At 45.9% G+C, this 20,107-nt stretch overlaps 1 protein-coding gene across 1 annotated transcript; it reads right to left on the reverse strand.

Annotated features, from left to right (window-relative positions):
- Window positions 1-9,679: 9,679 nt before the first annotated feature.
- Window positions 9,680-19,543, reverse strand: LOC101740734 (ecdysone oxidase-like). Its single transcript, XM_021348675.3, has 4 exons — window positions 19,017-19,543; window positions 17,672-17,796; window positions 15,754-15,887; window positions 9,680-11,392 (listed from the first exon to the last, which is right to left on the reverse strand). Exons 2-4 carry the CDS (start codon window positions 17,781-17,783, stop codon window positions 9,884-9,886), a joined length of 1,755 nt encoding a protein of 584 aa, XP_021204350.1. The 5' UTR covers window positions 17,784-17,796; window positions 19,017-19,543; the 3' UTR covers window positions 9,680-9,883.
- Window positions 19,544-20,107: the final 564 nt, after the last annotated feature.

Here is a 20,107-nt window from a genome sequence, read left to right on the forward strand (position 1 = left end):
TGGATTGACGTGACAGGTAGAGGATACTGGAGACAAAGACGAGTACTATTTGCTCTAAACATTTTACTGAAAATGATTTTATCATAAAAAAAATCAGAATATACTTAGTTTTGAAAAATTCATTCGCAATTAATAGCAAGCGCCAACTGCTTAACAAATACGTTTTATTCCAGCGACAGTGACTATTTGTAATTAATAAAAGTAAAATAGTTTTTTTTTTCAATATTTATTTCATGTTTCATTTTCTCCATTCATTCATCAGATAATTTATCGATAAAGAATATCGATTTTATCAAGCACTAGCGTGTATGAACATTTTTATTGCCTTTTTGCGTGTGTGAGTGTGTATGCCTACGGGTGTTTTGTGCTAGTTTGCGAACGAATATCTGTCCTGAGATTTATGTGTGGGTGTTTTTGTTGTGTGCGAAATACTTGTAATCACAGTGTGTGTATGTGTAGAAATTAAAATAGTGGGGATGAAGCGGCGACACTGGTTCTAATACAAAATTAGAGCAAAGGCCTTTCCAACCTTATTTATCTATTCCGTGGGTACCACCATCCTGCCTATTTGTGCCGTGAAGCAGTAATGCGTTTCGGTTTGAAGGGTGGGGCAGCCATTGTAACTATACTTGAGAATTTAGAGCTTATATCTCAAGGTGGGTGGCGCATTTACGTTGTGGATGTCTACGGGCTCCAGTGACCACTTTACACCAGGTGGGCTGTGAGCTTGTCCACCCATCTAAGTAATAAATAAAAAATCTAATAAAAGCAGTTGCACAATTCTAAATAAATCAGTAAATGAATAAGTAAGATAGCCCTGGTGCGCACGGACTGTTGGTTCTGCAGACACACGCCGAGATGTCATAACTATTTAGTTCATATGCAACATATCCAACTGTGAGTACTCAAATTAATGTTGTGTGAATTTCAGAATATCATTTTAGATCGCAAACGAACACTAATATGGAGTATGTAGCGCTTTTGTTAAAAATAGTTATGTTTTTTAATTATTACCCGTTTTTTTTTTATGATTGAAAGTTTACTGGTGGCCCGAAGGCCTTTCCAGTTTCACCAGGACAGGTGGGCGAGCAAAGGCTCAGCCAAGAGGGGTGGGATTTGCTAACAACTGCCCGAGCGCCTCCGAAGGAGACCTAACAACTCAAGAGCAATTGTTTCGCGAATGAATCTACTACCGGATCGGAATCGCGACCCGCTGAGAAGATCCGGCGAGAAACTCAGCGGGCTGATGCATGGGTTAGGTTGCACGTCGACCTCTTTGTCAAGTTCGACGAGTACGGTTACCGGGGTCCCTAAGCCTGCCCCTAGCATTAGAGCTGAAGGCATCTAATGCAAAGGTCTGGTTGGATCTGATGGATCCGTAAGGACGTGTCTAGGGCGTCGACGGTGACTGGCTCCTGCATGATCAGGGTTCGGGGAGTAGTCAGCGGTGGCAACGATAAGGTGATTATCATGACGCATAGCATTATCGAAGTATCGTTCCGACGCTGACTTCATGTATTTCCGAATTGATTCGAGGCCCAGGTCGTCGTGTAGGTCAACGTTCCTCACGAACCACGGAGCCCCGACAGCTAACCTGCAAAAGCGGGATTGTAGGGATTGGAGGGTGTCTATGTGTGTGCGGGTCGCGTGAGCGAACACCACACTCGCGTAAGTCATGACGGGCCTTATGAAAGTTTTGTAAAGTGTCACCTTGTTCCGAAGGGATATTTTACTCCGCTTACAGATCATGGGGTAGAGTCTACCGAGAATAAACGCGGCACGGTCACGGACTGATTTTATATGCGGGCGGAATGTCATCGATGCGTCCAGGGTAACGCCCAGGTACTTGACCTTCGTGGCCCAGGGTATGGGTTGTCTAAAGAGAGTAATCGGGGGTGTGAGATTCCTCCTCCTAATCCGGGAGGAAATCCGTGTGGAGCTTCCCCTCTGAAATAGCACCGCAGTACTTTTCGCTGGGTTGATGTCTATGCGCCATTTTCGGAACCACTGTCCTAGGGCTAGGGCTGCGCTCTGAAGCTTCTTCGTGATTAGGGACTTATTTCTACTAGAATAGTAAACAGTCGTGTCGTCGGCGAATAAAGCTAAATGGGTCGGCGGCGACCGGGGAATATCGTTGACGAATAAGCTAAATGGGAGGGGTGAGAGGACAGAGCCTTGCGGGACTCCAGCTGTGAGAGGTCGTGGGGAGGAGCGGGTTCCCTCGACTCGATATCGAAAAGAGCGGTTCGACAAGAAGTCCCGTATGATGAGCACGAGACTATCCAGCACGCCCATGTTGAATAGTTTGAAAATCAAACCATTGTGCCAGACTTTGTCGAACGCTTTTGCGACGTCGAAGAAGAGAGCTCCCGTGTATAACGGTTTTGGTCGATTAAGCCCCACAAGAATGTGCTCCGTGAGGTGGTGCACCTGTTGAACGCATGAGTGATTTGTACGGAATCCGAATTGTTCATCGATGAGAATGCCCTTGGATGAGACGAAGTCTCTGAGGCGTTTGTAGAGCAGACGCTCATACAGTTTGCCTAGAGACATGAGGAGGCTAATCGGGCGGTAGCTCGTCGGATGATTTTTTGGTTTACCGGGTTTATGTATGCCGATAACGTCCGCTTCTTTCCACACCGCGGGAAAGATACAGTTCGCCATAGCGGCATTGAAAATAGATGCCAACATCACGATGAGTTGGACGGGTAGAAGTTTAATAACGCGGTTGGATATACCGTCAGAACCGGGAGCCTTGCGAGGACGTAGGTCTTTGATCAAGTCTTTAACTTCCATCGGGGTGACGGGTGGTAACGCATCCGAGGGTGGCAAGGAGGCTTGCGTTCTACCTCACTGTCTACTAATTCTACATGAACAGGGTCCACGGATTGAGTGCTGGGCGTGCACTGGGTTTGCAATGTATCGGCCAGCAGCTCTGCTTTTTCATCATCATCGAACGCCGCGAGTCGGCCTGAGGGGCCTACGAGGGGGGGCATAGTTACTACCGTATCCGATTTGAGAGTACGAGCTAAGCGGTAGTAAGACCTTTGGGAGGGCGCGAGTCTTTCTAAGAAATCAGACCATCTGGCATCTCGGACTTCGGTGATGCGAGACTTTACGTCGCGTTGTAGGGCACGCATTCGAATACGATTATCCACGGTAGGATACCTATCGTAGGCGCGGATCGAGGCGTTCTTAGCTCTAAGGAGTTCCCTAATATCGTCGGGCAATTTGAAGCGGTGAAGGAAGTCCTCCGCTACAACTTGCTTCGATGACCTATCTAATGTCGAGGTGATGTGTGACGTTAAGAAGTCTATGGCTTCAGCGGTATCCTGAGGAGACGGGGTAGAGTCCGGGCTAAACGGGAGCGATGGTGGATCAGATTCAGCCAAGCTGATGCCCAGCGTGTGCAAATCCACCACAGTCCTCGTGACGGGAACGGAATCGGGAGCGCGACCGAGCTTCATAACGACGGGACGATGGTCTGAATCTAACTCTGAAACTACTTCGATCGAATGTAAGCGCAGAGTTACGTTTTTTAATAACGCTATGTCGAGTATATCCGGGCGATGCGCGATATTTAGCGGGTAGTGAGTCGGGGTTAGCGGAGCGACGATATCGAAGGTGAGATCATCGACTAACGCGTCAAGCCGCCTGCCATTCGTGGTTGTGGTGTGTGAGTTCCACCTGACGTGTTTACAATTTAGGTCGCCCGCCAGAATGACAGAGCTTCCCATGCTGAGCAGCGCCTCGATATCACTGCTTAGAACGATCTTATCCGGTGGAAGATAAACGGACGCGATAACGATCGGCGCGTGTCCAGTCAGTGAGATTCGGCATACTGATGCTTCGATGTTAGAAAGCGCGGGGGGGTCGAGTGGGACGCAGTGCAGGGCTCGTCTATAGTAAATGACGGTACCACCACCACGAGCAGTGAGCCTGTCGTTCCTAACCATGTTATAGTTCGCGATTTTAGGGTCGCGGCGCGCGGGCTTAAGCAGGGTCTCCTGCACCAAAAAGATGTCAATTTGATGGTCACGCAAAAAATCACAAACCTGATCACGTTGATTTGCGAGACCGTAAGCGTTAAAAAATCCTATCGTTACGGATAGGGGCTTTATTCTACTTATGTACGCCATTGATTACCGGCGGAGCAAGGGGAGGACGTACCTATTTAACGACGCGTATACGTCAGCTAATTCTTGCACAACGGCGATGAAGTGTTGTGCAGTGGAGGCGGCGCGAATGGCATCACCCAAAGCATTAACACGCTCAAAGTTGATCGACTGAAAAAAGTCGATCGCTAGAGCGAGATTGTCGGACGCGGTCGGAGTGCTGGTCGCGGGGGAGGAACGAATCACGGGGGAGGGACGTATCGCGGGGGCGGGACGAATCGCGGGGGAGGGAGCTACAGCCGTGTTCGTGTACGGCAACGGTTTAGCCCAGGCCGAGCCGCTGGGCACCGTCGCCGGCACGAAGGCAGGCTTAGCCTTCGGCACAGAGGGTGCCGTGGCTTTGATGTCAGGGCCGGAAGCTCGGAGGCGGTTTTGACGCGCGACGCGGCGATTTATTTTAGGGGCTCGGGGGCATCCACGGTAATTCGCGGGGTGACCCTGTGTTCGGCACAGGACGCAGCTAGGTGGTTCCGTCGCGGTTTTTTGATCGCGAGTGCGAGTCGTGGAGTGATCGTCCAAACACTTGACGCATCGAGGGCGCGCGTGACAATTACAGGAAGAATGCCCGTACAACTGACAATTGTGGCACTAGCTCGGAGTGCCTTTTTTATGAGGGGCTTCCACGGTGATTCCGGAAAGCCTACAGACAGTTCGGACGTTAAAGATTTGCTTACCCTCGGGGGTAGACTGGAGGGCGACGAGAACCATATTGTATGGCTCCCTCCCGCGTCCTGTGTGCATGCGATGCACGGAGTTTACGGGTAGGCCTTGTTCGAGTAGGTCGGCCTTTACGAGCTCGGCATCTAACTCCTTGGGGATGCCACGTATGACTGCACGGAGCTCACGCTCCTCCTGGAGCGTATACGTATGATAACTTATACGCTCCTTTCGGAGGTAGCTTGAGAGGGCCCTATGGTCGTCGGGTGTTGCTACTTTTATCGCGAGGTTACGGGCACTGACAAAATTTATGTTTTTGGCCTTAAGGGCCAGGGAGACACGGTCCCAAGCAGCCTTCTCTTGAAGAATCAACGGAGGAGGGGCCTGATTTCTTGTTTGTGCCACCTGGCGCGGCGACGGCGTGGCACGGGGACAGGGAGCGACGGGGGTCGGAGGGCGGGGGCGCGACGCGTTCGCGGCTTTGCTTATTTTAGCGGCCGCGGAAGCTCGGGACTCCGCAGCGCGCTTCTTACCCTTTTGCACGAGAGTGAATCCATCTGTTAATGAGGCGGGAACGAGGTCAATCTCCATATCCGAGTCTGAGTCGGAGGACGAGGAGGAAGGCGCGGGAGTGGCGGACGCGACGGAGGCCGCAGACGATCGCTGAGGTAGAACGGAAGCTGCCGCGGTAGACGCGGGAGTTTTTCGCGACAGTATGGGGGGCACGGGTGTGCTGGGCGCGACGGAGGCTGCGGTGTACGGCGTGGGAGTTTTGCGCGCGCTTGCACGGGACGCGGGAACGGCAGGCGTGGCGGAAACGGCGGGCGCGGCGGACACGGCAGAACAGTTCACGGTGCGTTTAGCTTTGTAAGCTAAAAATTCTGATTCGAGGGCCGGATATTTCTCGCTTAAGAATTCCGCGAGCAGTGTGTTGGTTGGAGAAAACTCCATTTCTTCGGACTGCCCAGGGGGGGCTGCCCCGGGACTTAAACACGCACTCGCCTTGCGGCGAGGCCCCTGCGTCGGTAACACTAAATTGGCCGAAGCGATTCTAGGAATTTTAGAAATTTTAGTGAATAGAATTAATAGAATAGAATTAGAGTGAATAGAACCACTGCACAGTTCCCGGGCGGCAATGCCTTGTAATTAGGCGCAGGTACAAATTCCGAGAAACACTTGGGCCACAGATGTGCCACGAACAATGATCTATTATCACCGGTAGTCACTTCCGACAAAACACTTGGACGCCAGATGTGCCACGAACCGAGGTCGGGCAATCGAACGAACAATGAGCACGTCCACGCACGTCGGTTGCTCAAATCGGAATGGATTACCTGTTTGCAGGAGGAGGGGAGGGGTAATATTTGTCGAGCTTCTATATACGACTCACTCGGTGCAGTAGTTAGCGGCCCTGACAGCCGCGCTGAGGGTCGTGGGTTCGATTCCCACAGCAGGTATTCATTGTACGTTGTACAACATTCGTGTAATGAACAGGTTTGTTTGGTCTTTGTTTGGGTGTTTCTTATCTATGTATATAATTATTTTAAATATAAATATCAGTACTCATAACACCGGCAATCCTAATTTGGGGCTCGACGACGGCGCGTGATTTGATCTCAGTTATTAAAAAAAAAAACAAAAAGCTACGCAGGTCAAACAATTTTGTACTATGTATCTACGAAATATGTGTCTAATTCTCTCGACACACTATATTATTTCAACATTATGTAGAACTAATTTCTATATTTCTGTAGCAACGGCGGGTCCGGGGGGGGGGATGTCATGGGGATTATGACCCCCCCTGAGCTAGTTCCAGGACGTAGACGGACCGCTAATTGAACATAATGATTTTATTTATATATTTTGTCACCAAATAGATTTTATGTAACTACATACCTTCAATATTTAACATTTATACAGTACTTACGTACATTAATAAAATACTGGTGGTAGGACCTCTTATGAGTCCGCGCGGGTAGGTACCACCACCCTGCTATTTCTGCCGCGAAGCAGTAATGCGTTTCGGTTTGAAGGGCGGGGTAGCCGTTGTAACTATACTAAGACCTTAGAACTGATATCTCAAGGTGGGTGACGCATTTACGTCGTAGATGTCTACGGGCTCCAGTAACCACTTAACACAAAGTGGGCTGTGAGCTCGTCCACCTATCTAAGCAATGAAAAAAAAAACACTTTTTACTTGTATCTATTGTTATCAAAATTAAATTACAAGTTCTTTACTTGACCACGACTATGTAACCCCCTCCGGCGCCAAAGCTGTATTCGCCCTTGTTCTGTAGTAACAGAGCAGTAAAGTAAATAAATAAATAAATAAATAAATAAAACATGTTTATGTGATAAAACAAAATATGAATATATGGAAACATTGAATGGAAACCTGAACCGCACCGATTGAGAGATTATAATTATCTGGTCTCCGCCCCGGCTCACACGAGTATACACAGATTGCTTGGTACAATTTTGTACAATTTTCAAAGCCGTTGAGTCTTTTGTTTCATATAATAATTTATTTTATGAAGGAGAAATAGAAACATCGAGCCCGGGTGCGGGGCCATCATTGAGCGTGTCGGATGTTGTACTGTTTGGATGCTGCGTAGTGCGGAAAAGTCGCTGCGGATAAAAGGCAGTGCGGGAAAGTTTCTAGTGCATTTACAACCTGCAATTATTATTATTAGCACCCCAGCCGAGGAGACAGGTAAGACAGGCTCGGGCGGAGGGGCGTTCGTTCATGAGTCGTGGCACTCTTGCGTTATATGGTGTCATGTTGCCGCAATTCCAAGGAGTACCCTGCAACCCTCCGAGGGTATCGGGATACTTGAGGTCGACATTTCGAGCGATGTCCAATTTCGGAGTTATTTGGAAGGCAAAGCCAAGTTGGCGTCCAAAATGCTGGGAGTCCTTAACAGAGCGAAGTGGTATTTCACGCCTGGTCAAAAAAATTTTACTTTATAAAGCAAAAGTCCGGCCTCGCGTGGAGTACTTCTCCGAAGTGGAATGGAATGGAGTGGAATGGTAAACAGTCGACGTCGCCCAACACGTCATTACGGATCCTCCCGATCCATTAACGGTACTTTTAGGCACCACAAGCATCGGTCACCGTCCTCGTCGAACCCGTCGCTTGCGACGAAGGGATCGACGAGTGAATTAACCCATAGACACAGCCCACTGAGTTTCTCGCCGGATCTTCTCAATGGGTAGCGTTTCCGATCCGTCGATAGATCCTGCGAAGCTCTGTTCTTGCTAGGGTCAGTATTAACAACGACGTCAGGCTTGAGCCCCGTGAGCTCACCTACTTGTTAGGGCTACGCTGAAATGGTCTTTCAAAACCATCAGTGGTTGAAGCCTCCTTTTAGGCAAACAATGTTTGTAAATGTAAATAAGACTCCGCTGTCCCTAAAATATATGTACATAAAATGTGAAAGAGCTTAGCCTAAAAATAAATCTGAACAAACATCGTATGCTTTGAGGAACTTCCGCTACTATGTCTTTTTTTTCTTCATAGCCTGTTTAGGATCATAATACAGCGTTTAGTTTTTATCAGAATTGTATTATGATATGTAGCTTCCTAACTGACAGTAAGTCACTAATTTGATAGGTAAAGACCATGTGTAGGAATCTTAATGTTTTTAAAGTATATGAAAGTTGTATCGATAATGTTCGGGAAAATGGTCGACATATTGTCGAAACGACTGTATAAGTCTGAGATAAGCGACATGACGACAGTTTTATTTGAAGCGAAGCGACGAATGTATTACCTCAAGAAAGTAAAAAGTCAATTAATATCGTGAAATCTACCCTAATTTTCGGAAAAAATAAATGGAGTTTTAATCACTATTTCGGTGGGTTTTTATTTACGACGAATAGCGTGCGAGAGTGCACCGCACCGAGTGGAACGCCAGTGTTAATTAATAGCCGTCGTAACAGAGCAGTGGCGTCAGCGAGACTCGTGATGCCCCGTTCATTCAAAAGCTAGCGACCAATTTGTAAAGTCCCTCAGAGACTTCGTTGTTTGATAACGGTGACAAAAGCGCCTTATTCCCGACCTTGTCGAAGCCTTAACAGCAACAAGGCTCACGATTAGAGCTCGCTCATCCGTAATCCAAAATCGAGTTCTATACCGAGAGTTTGACCAAAGGGTCAGCCTTCTCTTTTGCCTGTTAGTCGCTCTCCATTTCTGCGTACGGGCCACTTGAGGTATACGGCAATCCCAGCGGATGTGTTATTCCAATTGGATATCCACCTGCAATCTCCAACTGGTATCTCAGAAAGAGGAATAAACAATTTTATCTCTGGAGCATCACGTTATTAAGACGACGGCAGACGTCAGGATTACTAGGAGAAGATAAGAGTCATTCCCATGAGTTGTTTGCGTAAAATTCGCGTATCACTTTGATGAGTTAACTCCGCATCTCTGCTGTAGAACTTGTAAGGAGGAGATTCGAATACAGCGCCCATGGTTTTCTACACGTATGCACAAGAGAGAAAAGTCCTGTGGCCCAAAACCGCGAAGACGACGAAAGCCGCACGGACGAATGCGCACACTTCGCCCTTACGCAATACTTAGACGGAGTATTCGAGATACGAAGTATCATCAGATAGATATCTGCGTCTCCTCTCGAAGCACCCTGTGCCATCTCAAGGTTATTATATACGGCGTCAAGTAATCTGTTGCTAGCATTACCTGGCCTCTAACATTGCTGAGGCTTATTATATGTGCGGGGAACCGCCAGCAAAACTTACTTCCTTTTTCAAAATTCAGTTTTTATTTATTTTAAAGAGTTAGAAAATATATAGATAATGTCAAGGTGATACCAGAATAAAATGCAATAGCCCGGAAACACTATTTAATATTTAATACAACACTGCAAACTGTTCAAGCTTTTTGTTTTAAGTATAATCTTTAACAAAATGTCACATCAGTGACACTAAGTATAATGTTTAATAATTACATTTATAAGACTTTCCAAATAAATAAGAAATAATGATTACACAAAAATTTTAATATCTCAGAAAAAACTGATTTAGTTCTATCTTCAAAAATTCAGGCAATCACCATCACTTTTGATGAAGTCGGCAGCTTTCTCAGCGATAGTAATGACGGGTCCAAGCAGGCCCGAGCTGGGAATGATTGGTATAATGCTGGCATCAACTACGCGGAGTCTGTCTACTCCCATCACGCGGAGTCTCCCGTCTACCACTGAGCCCATAGCGCTTGTCCCGCAGTAGTGATGTTGAGGAGTCGTCATACATAAAATGTAACATCTCCAAAACTCTTCGTCTTCCTTATGCTTACAATTGCACTTCGGTAAGCTCGGGTACTTCAACTCGGCACCGACGCTTTGGAAATAGGCAGAGTTTATTACGCGGATAAAATCTTTAACGTATTTAACTTGGTTATCAATATCCTCCTTCTCAAGATACGCAGCTGTGAATATCATAGGCGAGTCCTGGTAGAAGGGACTCCTCAACAACACCTTTCCTCTTGACCTTGGATGAAGACCAAACACAACAGAGAACAACATTTGTGTGTTCACGGAAGTCGCCAGCATATCATCACAAACAGAATTTTGAAAATCGTAGCTGACTGAGCAGTATTTCAACAATGCATTTGGGAAGTTTATGTAATTCCAAGTTGAATAATCGGGGTAGTCAGATTTATTCAGAGACACAGAGCCGCGGAATACAAAGGCTGGGTAATCTGAAAAACTAAATATCTGTGGATTTTCATGTAATTTCGTCATATTGAAAACCACAATGGCTGCTGTATGATCTTGAAGATTTTTACCGACTGGCAAATTTGCGATCAGAGGAATACCATGAGATCTTAAATGCTCTTTGGGTCCTATTCCTGACAGCATGAGTAGTTTCGGTGTATTGATTGCACCGGCTGATACAATGACTTCTTTTATAGCTCTGATGGAATATGTCTTCTCCGTATCACCAATATTCTTCACGACTTCGACGCCGACTGCTGTCTTGTCTTCAATCACAATTTTGGTGACTAAAGCGTTTTTCCAAACGAAGAGGTTCGAGCGGTGTCTCGCGGGAGACAAAAAGCTAAAAGCTGAACTTTGTCTATGGCCATCCTGAATATTGTAAACATCGCGAGCATAACCTACAGAGTCTACGGCGTTTAGATCATCTTTGATGGGCTTCTGCATATCTTGAAATGCTTCTAAATAGTTCTGAATAATTGGTCGATTATCCCTCATCAATCCCACAGGTCCTTCAGTTCCGTGGTACTGAGCGGCTTGTGAACAAAGCACACTTACATCATCGAACTTCTCAGCTTTTATAAAGTACGGTAGGACGTTTTCCCATCTCCAAGTTTCATCGTTAGTGATCTTAGCCCATGTATTATAGTCTCTATAATGACCTTGGGCATAATGAAGATAATTAGCACCGCTGGTACCCCCTAAGATCTTTCCTTGGACGAATGGTCTTGCAACGCTCTTGACGCAGCTCGAAGAATAAGGACCAGGCTCCGTCGTGTAGTTCCAATCTGAAGTGGTATTTTTGAGGTACAGCATTAATTTGGGAACCTGAAAAAATATAGAAACTTCAAAAAAAGGTTCTCAAAACATAAATCGCACGCAGAGACTTGAAGGCCTTGAACGCATCAACATCATTTCCGTTTTCATGACAATTAGATTTATTGTATTACATGGATATTATATGCCGTGTTTACGAGTGTCGTATGGGCACGAGAGCTATTAGAGTAATGTTTGAAATTCTCGTAAACCCAAAAAAATACTGCAGATAAATTTGAAGAATAGGCCGAGTACGGTCGTACAAATTGATGATTTCATCCGACCGATTTCGGCCATGGCGACCACTTTGACTCCTATCCGTCGATTTGGCGCTCGTGCGCTCGAAGATGGCTTATATAGCCTATCTTCGCGGCAAAACTCCTTGCGCATTGAGGGCACGTAAGCACGCCGTTCTTATAATTATAGGTTATGGCAGCAGGAGGGCGGGCCTTCAACTGGTCGCGTTTGTAATCAAGGTCAGCTTTACGCTGATCCTCGAACTCGCGTACTTTGCTGTTCACCATCCTGCGCCATTCTGGCCGCTGTGCTGCCAAGCGCTCCCATTGAGAGGGCTCTATATCACATCTCTTCATGTGTCGTTTCACGACGTCCTTGTACCGCAGGAGCTGTCCGCCATGCTTTCGCTTGCCATCCTGTAGTTCAGAGAAGAAGATGCGCTTCGCCACTCTTTCCTCCGTCATGCGTGATACATGACCGCACCACCGAAGCTGCCGACGCATTGAATAGGTCTCAATGCCACCAACATTGGCACGTCGCAAGACTTCGGTATTTCGCACTCTATCCGACCATCTGATTTTCATGATGGCACGAAGGCATTTAAGGTGGAAGCGATCCAGAGTGCGAATGTGGCGGCGGTACACACACCACGACTCGGAGGAGTATAGGAGGTTCGGCAGCACAATTGCCATGTATATTGAAATTTTAGTGGCCAACTTAAGGTCATGCGAGCAGAAGACCTTGGAACATAGCTTGCCAAATGCCGCAGCAGCGGCACCAACCCTGCTATTGATCTCATCATCAAGGTCACACTTGGATGTTAAAGTGTTCCCCAGATAGCGAAATTTATCCACCTGCTTCAACACATCCTCACCAAGCTTTATGGTTAGTACCTCGTGACCGTGACTGTCCAGGGACATCACCTCCGTCTTATTGACACTAATCTTCAGGCCAAATTTACGGCAGGCTAGGTGAAAAACGGACATCAGCTGTTGCAGGCCGGCTGGGGATTCTGCTACAAAGCACAAGTCATCAGCATACATGATCTCAGTGATCAATGCATACGACACTTTGGTGCGAGCCTTAAGTCTAGCCAAATTGAAAAGGCTGCCGTCCGTACGGAAGCGGATGCGAACTCCTTGGGAAACAGTTTGTAGAACCTCTCTAACTACGACCGCAAAGTACAAAGCGAACAGAGTAGGCGCTAAGACGCATCCTTGCTTCACCCCACAGGTAACGGGAAAGAAGCCCGTCTGTTCACCATCTACAGCGACGCAGCATTGCATGTCGTCATGCAGGAGTCTAAGAAGCGCTACAAACTTCTCCGTGCATCCGAGTTTCCGCAATACCAACCATAAGGCTTCGCGAGGCACGCTGTCAAAAGCCTTCTCCAAGTCAACAAAACAGAGGTACAGCTGACGACCCTGCTCTCTGCTCTTTTCTTGTAATTGACGCACAGAGAAGATCGCTTCGCATGTGCCTCGGTCCGGGCGGAAGCCAAACTGAGTTTCGGGCAGGATCTTTTCAGATAAGTCCTTTAGGCGGTTTAAGAGTACTCTAGCAAAGACCTTTCCGGGGGCCGATAGGAGCGAAATACCGCGGTAGGAGTTGCAGTCAGATCGGTCGCCTTTGTTCTTATAGAGAGCAGTTATGCGCGATACTTTAAAGCTATCCGGAACGCGCTCTTCCTCCCACATACGAACAAACAGCTCCCACACCAACGTGTACAACTCCTCTCCGCCGTACTTGATCAGCTCTCCTGGTATAAGATCAGCGCCAGCCGCCCTTTTATCTTTTTGCTGTCTGATGGCAGCAACAACCTCGTCACGCAATAGAGGCTCGTCCAGCTCAAGGCCAAGAGGGAGTTGAGGCATTAAAGCGATGCTTTGGAGATCTGCTGATCGATCCACATTCAGCAGGGCATTGAAGTGCTCTGCCCAGCGCTTTAGTACATCCTCCTTGCTTGTTAAGAGGTGCCTACTATCTAGAGACCTTAAAGGAACCTTTGCATGGTTGGATGTACCTATCAGCTTACGCACCTCGCTATAAAACTCACCGAGCTGGTTTGTGTCAGTGAGCCATTGCATATGACTAGTTTTGTCCTGCCACCACTTGTCTTTTATTTGTCGTGTCAGTTTGCGCAATTCTAGGTCACTAGCTTTGACCGCCGCAACGCTTCCTTTACGTCTTCTGTGCTGTCGCAGGAGATCACGGTGTTTGTCGAGTGCTGCCCGCAAAACCCCATCATTTCCATCAAACCAGTCTTCATTGCGACGGCATTTCCTACCCAGTGCAATTGAAGCGGTATCCATGATATGAGATGATAAAGTTCCCCAGTCAGCATCAACATCGCCTGTCTCATTAACTGATAATAGCTTTTTAGACAACGCTTCAGAATAGTTCTTCCTCACCTCAGGATCTCTTAGCTTCTCTATGTCCAAAGACGCAAGCTTTTTCATAGGAGATCTACGCGGGCGGCGGAGGCGGAGTCGTAGTTTAGTGACAATAAGTCGGTGGTCAGACCAGCAGTGCGCACCACGCATAACACGGGTGATCTGCACTTGGCTGAAATCTCTTTGCCTTACGATAGCATAGTCGATCAAATGCCAGTGCTTGGATCTTGGGTGCATCCATGTTGTCTTGTACTTAGCGGCAAGTCTAAACATAGTGTTCGTAATTGCTAGACCGTATTGAGCACAAAGACTGAGCAGCAACTGACCATTGCTGTTCATGTTGCCGACTCCGTGTCTACCCAGAACTCCAGGCCAAGCCTCATAGTCCCGGCCAACCCTGGCATTGAAGTCGCCCAGCAATAGCACCTGCTCTCTGGCGTTTATGCTGTCAAGGCAAAGAGTCACTTCCCCATAGAATTTGTCCTTGATGTCATCAGACTTGTCAAGCGTTGGAGCATAGACACTGATGACATTAAGGTAATTGTCTTTATCCAGGTGAAGGCGCAGTGTGGTAACGCGGTCTGAGATATGTACAGGGTACTCCTCTAATCGCTTTATTAAGTGGTTCTTGATGGCAAATCCTACGCCTGAATGTCGTGTTTCAGAGACAGCGGTACCTTTCCAGAAGAAGGTATAACCAGCACCTACTTCCACCAGCTCTCCTTCATCGGCAAGGTGTGTTTCGCTGAGAGCAGCCACATCTACGTTGTAGCGATGAAGTTCCCGAGCTACTATGGCGGTCTTGCGTTCAGGGCAGGCGTTGCCATCTCGATCAAGAAGCGTTCTCACGTTCCACGCGCCAAATGTCATGATAGATGTTTTTATGATTTTTCTTTTGCAACGTCGACCACGATTTGACTGATGCAGTGGCAGCCGCGGTTACTACCACTTATCAAGTTGGGACAAGCATTTTTTAGGGCACCTTTTCTAGCCCCCTCCCCGGCTGAGCGGGGAAAGCAGTGCCTCCCTAAACAGGGCTGCTTTGTCATCTCAGGTGCTGCCGAACCCGCGCTGTCGCCCCAAACTTGCAGCGCAAGAACGACCACGGTGCGTACTCGCACCCCCGAGACCGCCTGTGTGTAGGTATCGGACAAAGCCTAGCTTACATCAGGCTAGACCTCTCTACTTCTACCCATCGCCACAGGACTTTTGCTTGTTCGGAGTCCATTAACGGAAGCGGTCAGATACGCAGGATATATTTAGGTGCGCAAACGTTTGCGCTCACGCAGGCGCACACCCTCGTCCTACCCTTCTTGGATCAGTGGAACGGGAAACCGCTACGACTGAAGAAGGGGTTGGATGTTGTGTCTGGCCGACGGTGACTATATGCCCTCCACCGTCGCCCTAGGCCATCCACCTTGCCTTGCTGACCTGCCGAGTCCGCCAAGTCACGTTGCATATCTGCGTTGTGTTGCCTTCCTCGCCAAGTCAGACTTTGTGTGTTAAGCGGGAGGGAGCCACGTGTAGGGATGGGTATTAAAGAGATGAGGAGAAGAGGGAGTTAGGAGTAGGAAGGACAGGATACTGTAGCCACGGAAGAGTAGGTTGTGGTCTATAGCAGCTCAGGGAAGGCGGGATCGCGTGCCCGTGCACTCAGTAATATACTACCGGACAGATAGTATATTTGAGCGCCCCCTGCCTGCCTGTTCGTACAAATTAGACTAGTGATAAAAATACGATTACATCAGATTCGAATGGTGGATCTCCTCCAGCTTCGACGAGGAGCACCGATATGCTAGGATCCTCCGAGAGTCTGCTGGCGACCACGGCTCCGGCTGTGCCACCTCCCACCACGATATAATCAAAACTTTGACCATCTGAAAGAAGACTGAATTAGTTATTCCGTTTGCGTTGAAAACCACTCTCGCTGTAAGGTCACGGCCTATTGATGTTAAGCAGATCCCACAATTCATAGGAAGTGAATACTGCCGCAAATCTTGAAGTATGAAGTTGAATTCTGAGCCGCACTGTAACAGCGACGTCCTAGCCAGTTTCAAATCTGAACATATTTTTATGCCGGTATGAGTAACGCCATTTGTCGTCGACAGGTCATGTCGACTACAATTGCGCTGCAAGGCATGAAGGCAGTTAGTAATCAGTTCAAATCGAAGCGAGCCAGTGAAGGGATCACCTGAAGAGAAGCGCATGAAGTCAATTGTGATATTAAAGTCTACTTCTTCTAAGTCTCGTGATAATTAAATTGAGTTTTAATTATTAAGTGCGTGAGAATTATTATTTATTTATATTATTTGTTTTGAGCCGCAACGGGTAACAATATGGTTGCGTCTTCATAAAATAAAGAGCACGGTAGGCCCTCTGTGGTGTTAGGGCCCCCCGTTACTAGTATCATACCGGCAGTTAAGTCGGCAATGTCATTGACATTACCAGCGCACGGTTCTATCACGCTCCTGCGGGCAGGTTCAACTAGCCACAATCCGTTATACTTTTATGATCTCAAGACAAGTTTGGTAGAAACAAAACGAAGGGAACAACTGCCCTTATGTCTGTAAGTATACTAAAAAACGCACATATCCCAGAAGTTTTACCTAGATGAATAATGAATGTCTTTCAGTTCCATCCAAAAAGCCGTGTTAAAAAACATATTCCGACCTCGACCCAATGTTTTATATGTGGCTACTGTTGATTCACTTGAAAATGAAATATATATGTGTGGCAATCGAGTAAACATTCAAACTAGGTTATCAAAAATAACTACATAGATTTTTTACATATTCGTATGATAGTCATTAGTCAAGCTCAGGGCTCATCCGAAACCTGGTTTTAAAAGCCTAACGTAACATTAACACTAATAGATCCGTCTTCGTGGAGGACCGGCCGCGTCCACGCTGTCCTCAAGAAGGATGCCCGGTCGGACCTCTCGAGTTACAGATTTATCGTGATAGTGTCCTTTCCCGCATTCCCAATGCGTTCCCGAGGGCTTCGCAAGTGGATCGCTAGCTTTTTTAATGGGCGGAACTTCACAGTCGTCGTAGACGGCAGCTGCTCCGATACTATGGCCATTAAAGCTAGGTTTCCACAAAGATCAATGTAAAGTGGAGAATTCTCTGGGTATTCGAGTGGAGATAATTTAATTTAGTTCAGGCAATTACCCATTTAACTCACTCCACTCTTCGTCAGTTTGGCCGTATGCTAGTCTAACTACGAGGGCAAAAAGAAACAATCGTATTAAAAAAATTTTTTGTTTCTGGTTTCATTAAAATAAGATATTGAAAAATAAATTACTGTGTATTATAACAATGTTATACTCTTAAATGCTAGAAGTTATGTACATAACAAATAACACAATTTTCTTAATATGAAAACAGCTCTGTTTCGTTTATATTTTCACACTGAAACCACTGATCTAATTATGACCCAATTCAGTATGGAAATAGTTTAAATAGTTTGAACCTTGTGAAAGAATACAGACAGCCTTCCATTCCACCGCATGGGCGCATGGCGCGCGATTAACAAAGTGCACGCGGACAAATTTTAATCTCTGTATTCGAATTGGAACTACGACCTCATGTCTCAAGGTTAGTGGCGGTAACCAGTTGAGACCAGACGGCATATAAGGTCATCTACAAATGTACAGACTTGCCTTGTATCTCCGCTGAACGCGGCCAGAGGTACTGAGTGATCTGTAGCACGGCAAGGAGCCGCAACGCAAGCTTAACCTTTTCAACCTGCGATAACGCGGAGGACGTATTCATGTTTATCTCTCACCTAGAAAATCAAGAAATAACACTTTTATTTTTGTCGATGAGCTATGAATAAGCTCATGAATTAGTAATGCTGCTTTCTGCATGATCATACATGAAGGCATGAATCTATGTACTAGTGGCAGCTAGAGACTTGCTACCAGTGAACTTGGGATCAGCACCGGGTCTCATTTAGTATTGCCAGTTGTGCACTACAACTTGAAGCAAAGAAGAGTAAATAAGATAATACAATAATTGAGAATTGACGTAGCGTGCCAACGAAGACTGGACACATGCACCATTTGCAAGCGTCCAGGTTTAAACGTGTGTGTGTGTGTGTGTGGCTGCGGTAACCGCATATGACCCGGCGGTAAATAGCATCTACAGACTTGATAAAATCCAAACTGAATTCATTTAAGGTCCTTTAAAGTACGTACCAATAATTTCCCAAGTACATAAGTGCCATTAATTTCCCAAGTAATGCGTCTACTAGATACATATAAACTCATATAAATAAATAAATAAATAAATATTTACTAACAATCACGCCACGTTAACTGGTCCCGTGGTAAGTTCGTAAAGAACTTGTGTTACAGGTACCAGATAACGGAAATAAATATAAGATTTTTATTATACACATACACATATTTAATATACATACATAACCCTGGAAAAGACATTTATATTTATCATACAAATATCTTCCCTTGGCGGGATTCAAACCCGCGACCCCCTTGTGTAGTGACCATGTCACTTACCACTACACCAGACGGCCGTTAAATGTTAGAGAGACAAATTTTAATGAGACTGCGTAGTAACTGGAAGACATTTGCGGTAGTACCTGGTTCGCAAACATGTCTCCACAGACCTAAAATACCGTTAATCACAATTTTCTACAGAGATTCGGGAAAATATGTAGGAAATAAAGCAAAGATTGATATCTACCTATTTATATATAAAAATGAATTGCTGTTCGTTAGTCTCTCTAAAACTCGAGAACGACTGGATTGAATTGGCTAACTTTGGTCTTGAATTATTTGTGGAAGTCCAGAGAAGGTTTAAAAGGTAGATAAATATGAAAATGCCCGGAATTAAATTAAAATAACAATTTTGTTTTTCCTTTGAAGTGCCCCCCGTCGGATGGATTCCTTTTGTTTGTTTTAAATTTATTTTATACAAAAGTTTGGGTCTTTTATTTATCATTTGAGGCACTACGAAGTCTGCATAATATAAAAAAAAACTCACGCCAAGCTTCAACGTCGTTGATTGTAACAAGGCGTCACTCACCGCACTTTTAAACAGGACAGTTATGTTTACTTCATATTTAGGAGCTAGCCATTGTTTTAACATCACACATTACTCATTATTATAATTATGTTCGGTTGGCTGAGTTCGCAGATCCCTCTGAAGATTGTGATTCTTCGCGTATGAACTAATAGTAGATATTATTATAAACATTACATTTTCACATTTATAATCACAACGTAGTGTATTGTGCCTTTGTGTATACCATCCTGCTCGTGTCTATAGCGAAGCAGTTATGTTTGGTCGAAGAATCTGGTAAGCGTGGCTTGTGTACGCGCCCATGAACTAACATAGAAAATGCTCAATTGAATACTTATCTTGGCTCTATCTTGAAACAGGTGCTATTGAGTTAGTGAAATTGTGTACATGAGATAATGAAGTGCTCGCAGCTGACCACTGACTATTGATTTCTGTACTCGTCGTGACCTAAAGGGTTGAGACGCGCGGTACATTCGGATCGAGCGATGCGACTGAGCCGGCATTCAAGTCCCGCATTTACCAATTTCCTAATGAAATACGTACTTAACACAATATGTTTAGGAATCACTTCCACGGTGAAGAAATTCGGGTTAAAGATATTCTTTATTCTCAAAAGAATTACATAAATTCACTTAAATGAGAATATAGTTATAATTAATTCAGTTCGTGCAGTACATAAAAATATTTTATAGTAACAACATGCGGTGCTATGACAATATATTTAACAAAAACTATAAAGATTATTATTTTCTTAAAATGTATAAACAGGGTAGATTACCACAGCAGATCGCCTCGACCAGCCGCCGGCCGCTCGGTGGCGGGTAGATATTGGCGCCACAAGGAGCTAGTTCGCATGGATGTGGCATTGGTAAAATGTTTGCAGGTTGTTAGTTTCGTTGTTTTTTCGTTTCATTTTTTAACTACTTATCGATAGACTTCAGGACGCACTTGAGCTCATCAAACTTTCCCGGCTTAACAATGCTGCGTACATTGGCGTAGAGAAAGTTGAGAGATGGGTAGAACGTTTCAATTTGTGAGTAGTCGTTTGTAAT

The sequence above is a fragment of the Bombyx mori genome, chromosome 17 (assembly GCF_030269925.1).
Source record: "Bombyx mori chromosome 17, ASM3026992v2".
NCBI lineage: Eukaryota > Metazoa > Arthropoda > Insecta > Lepidoptera > Bombycidae > Bombyx > Bombyx mori.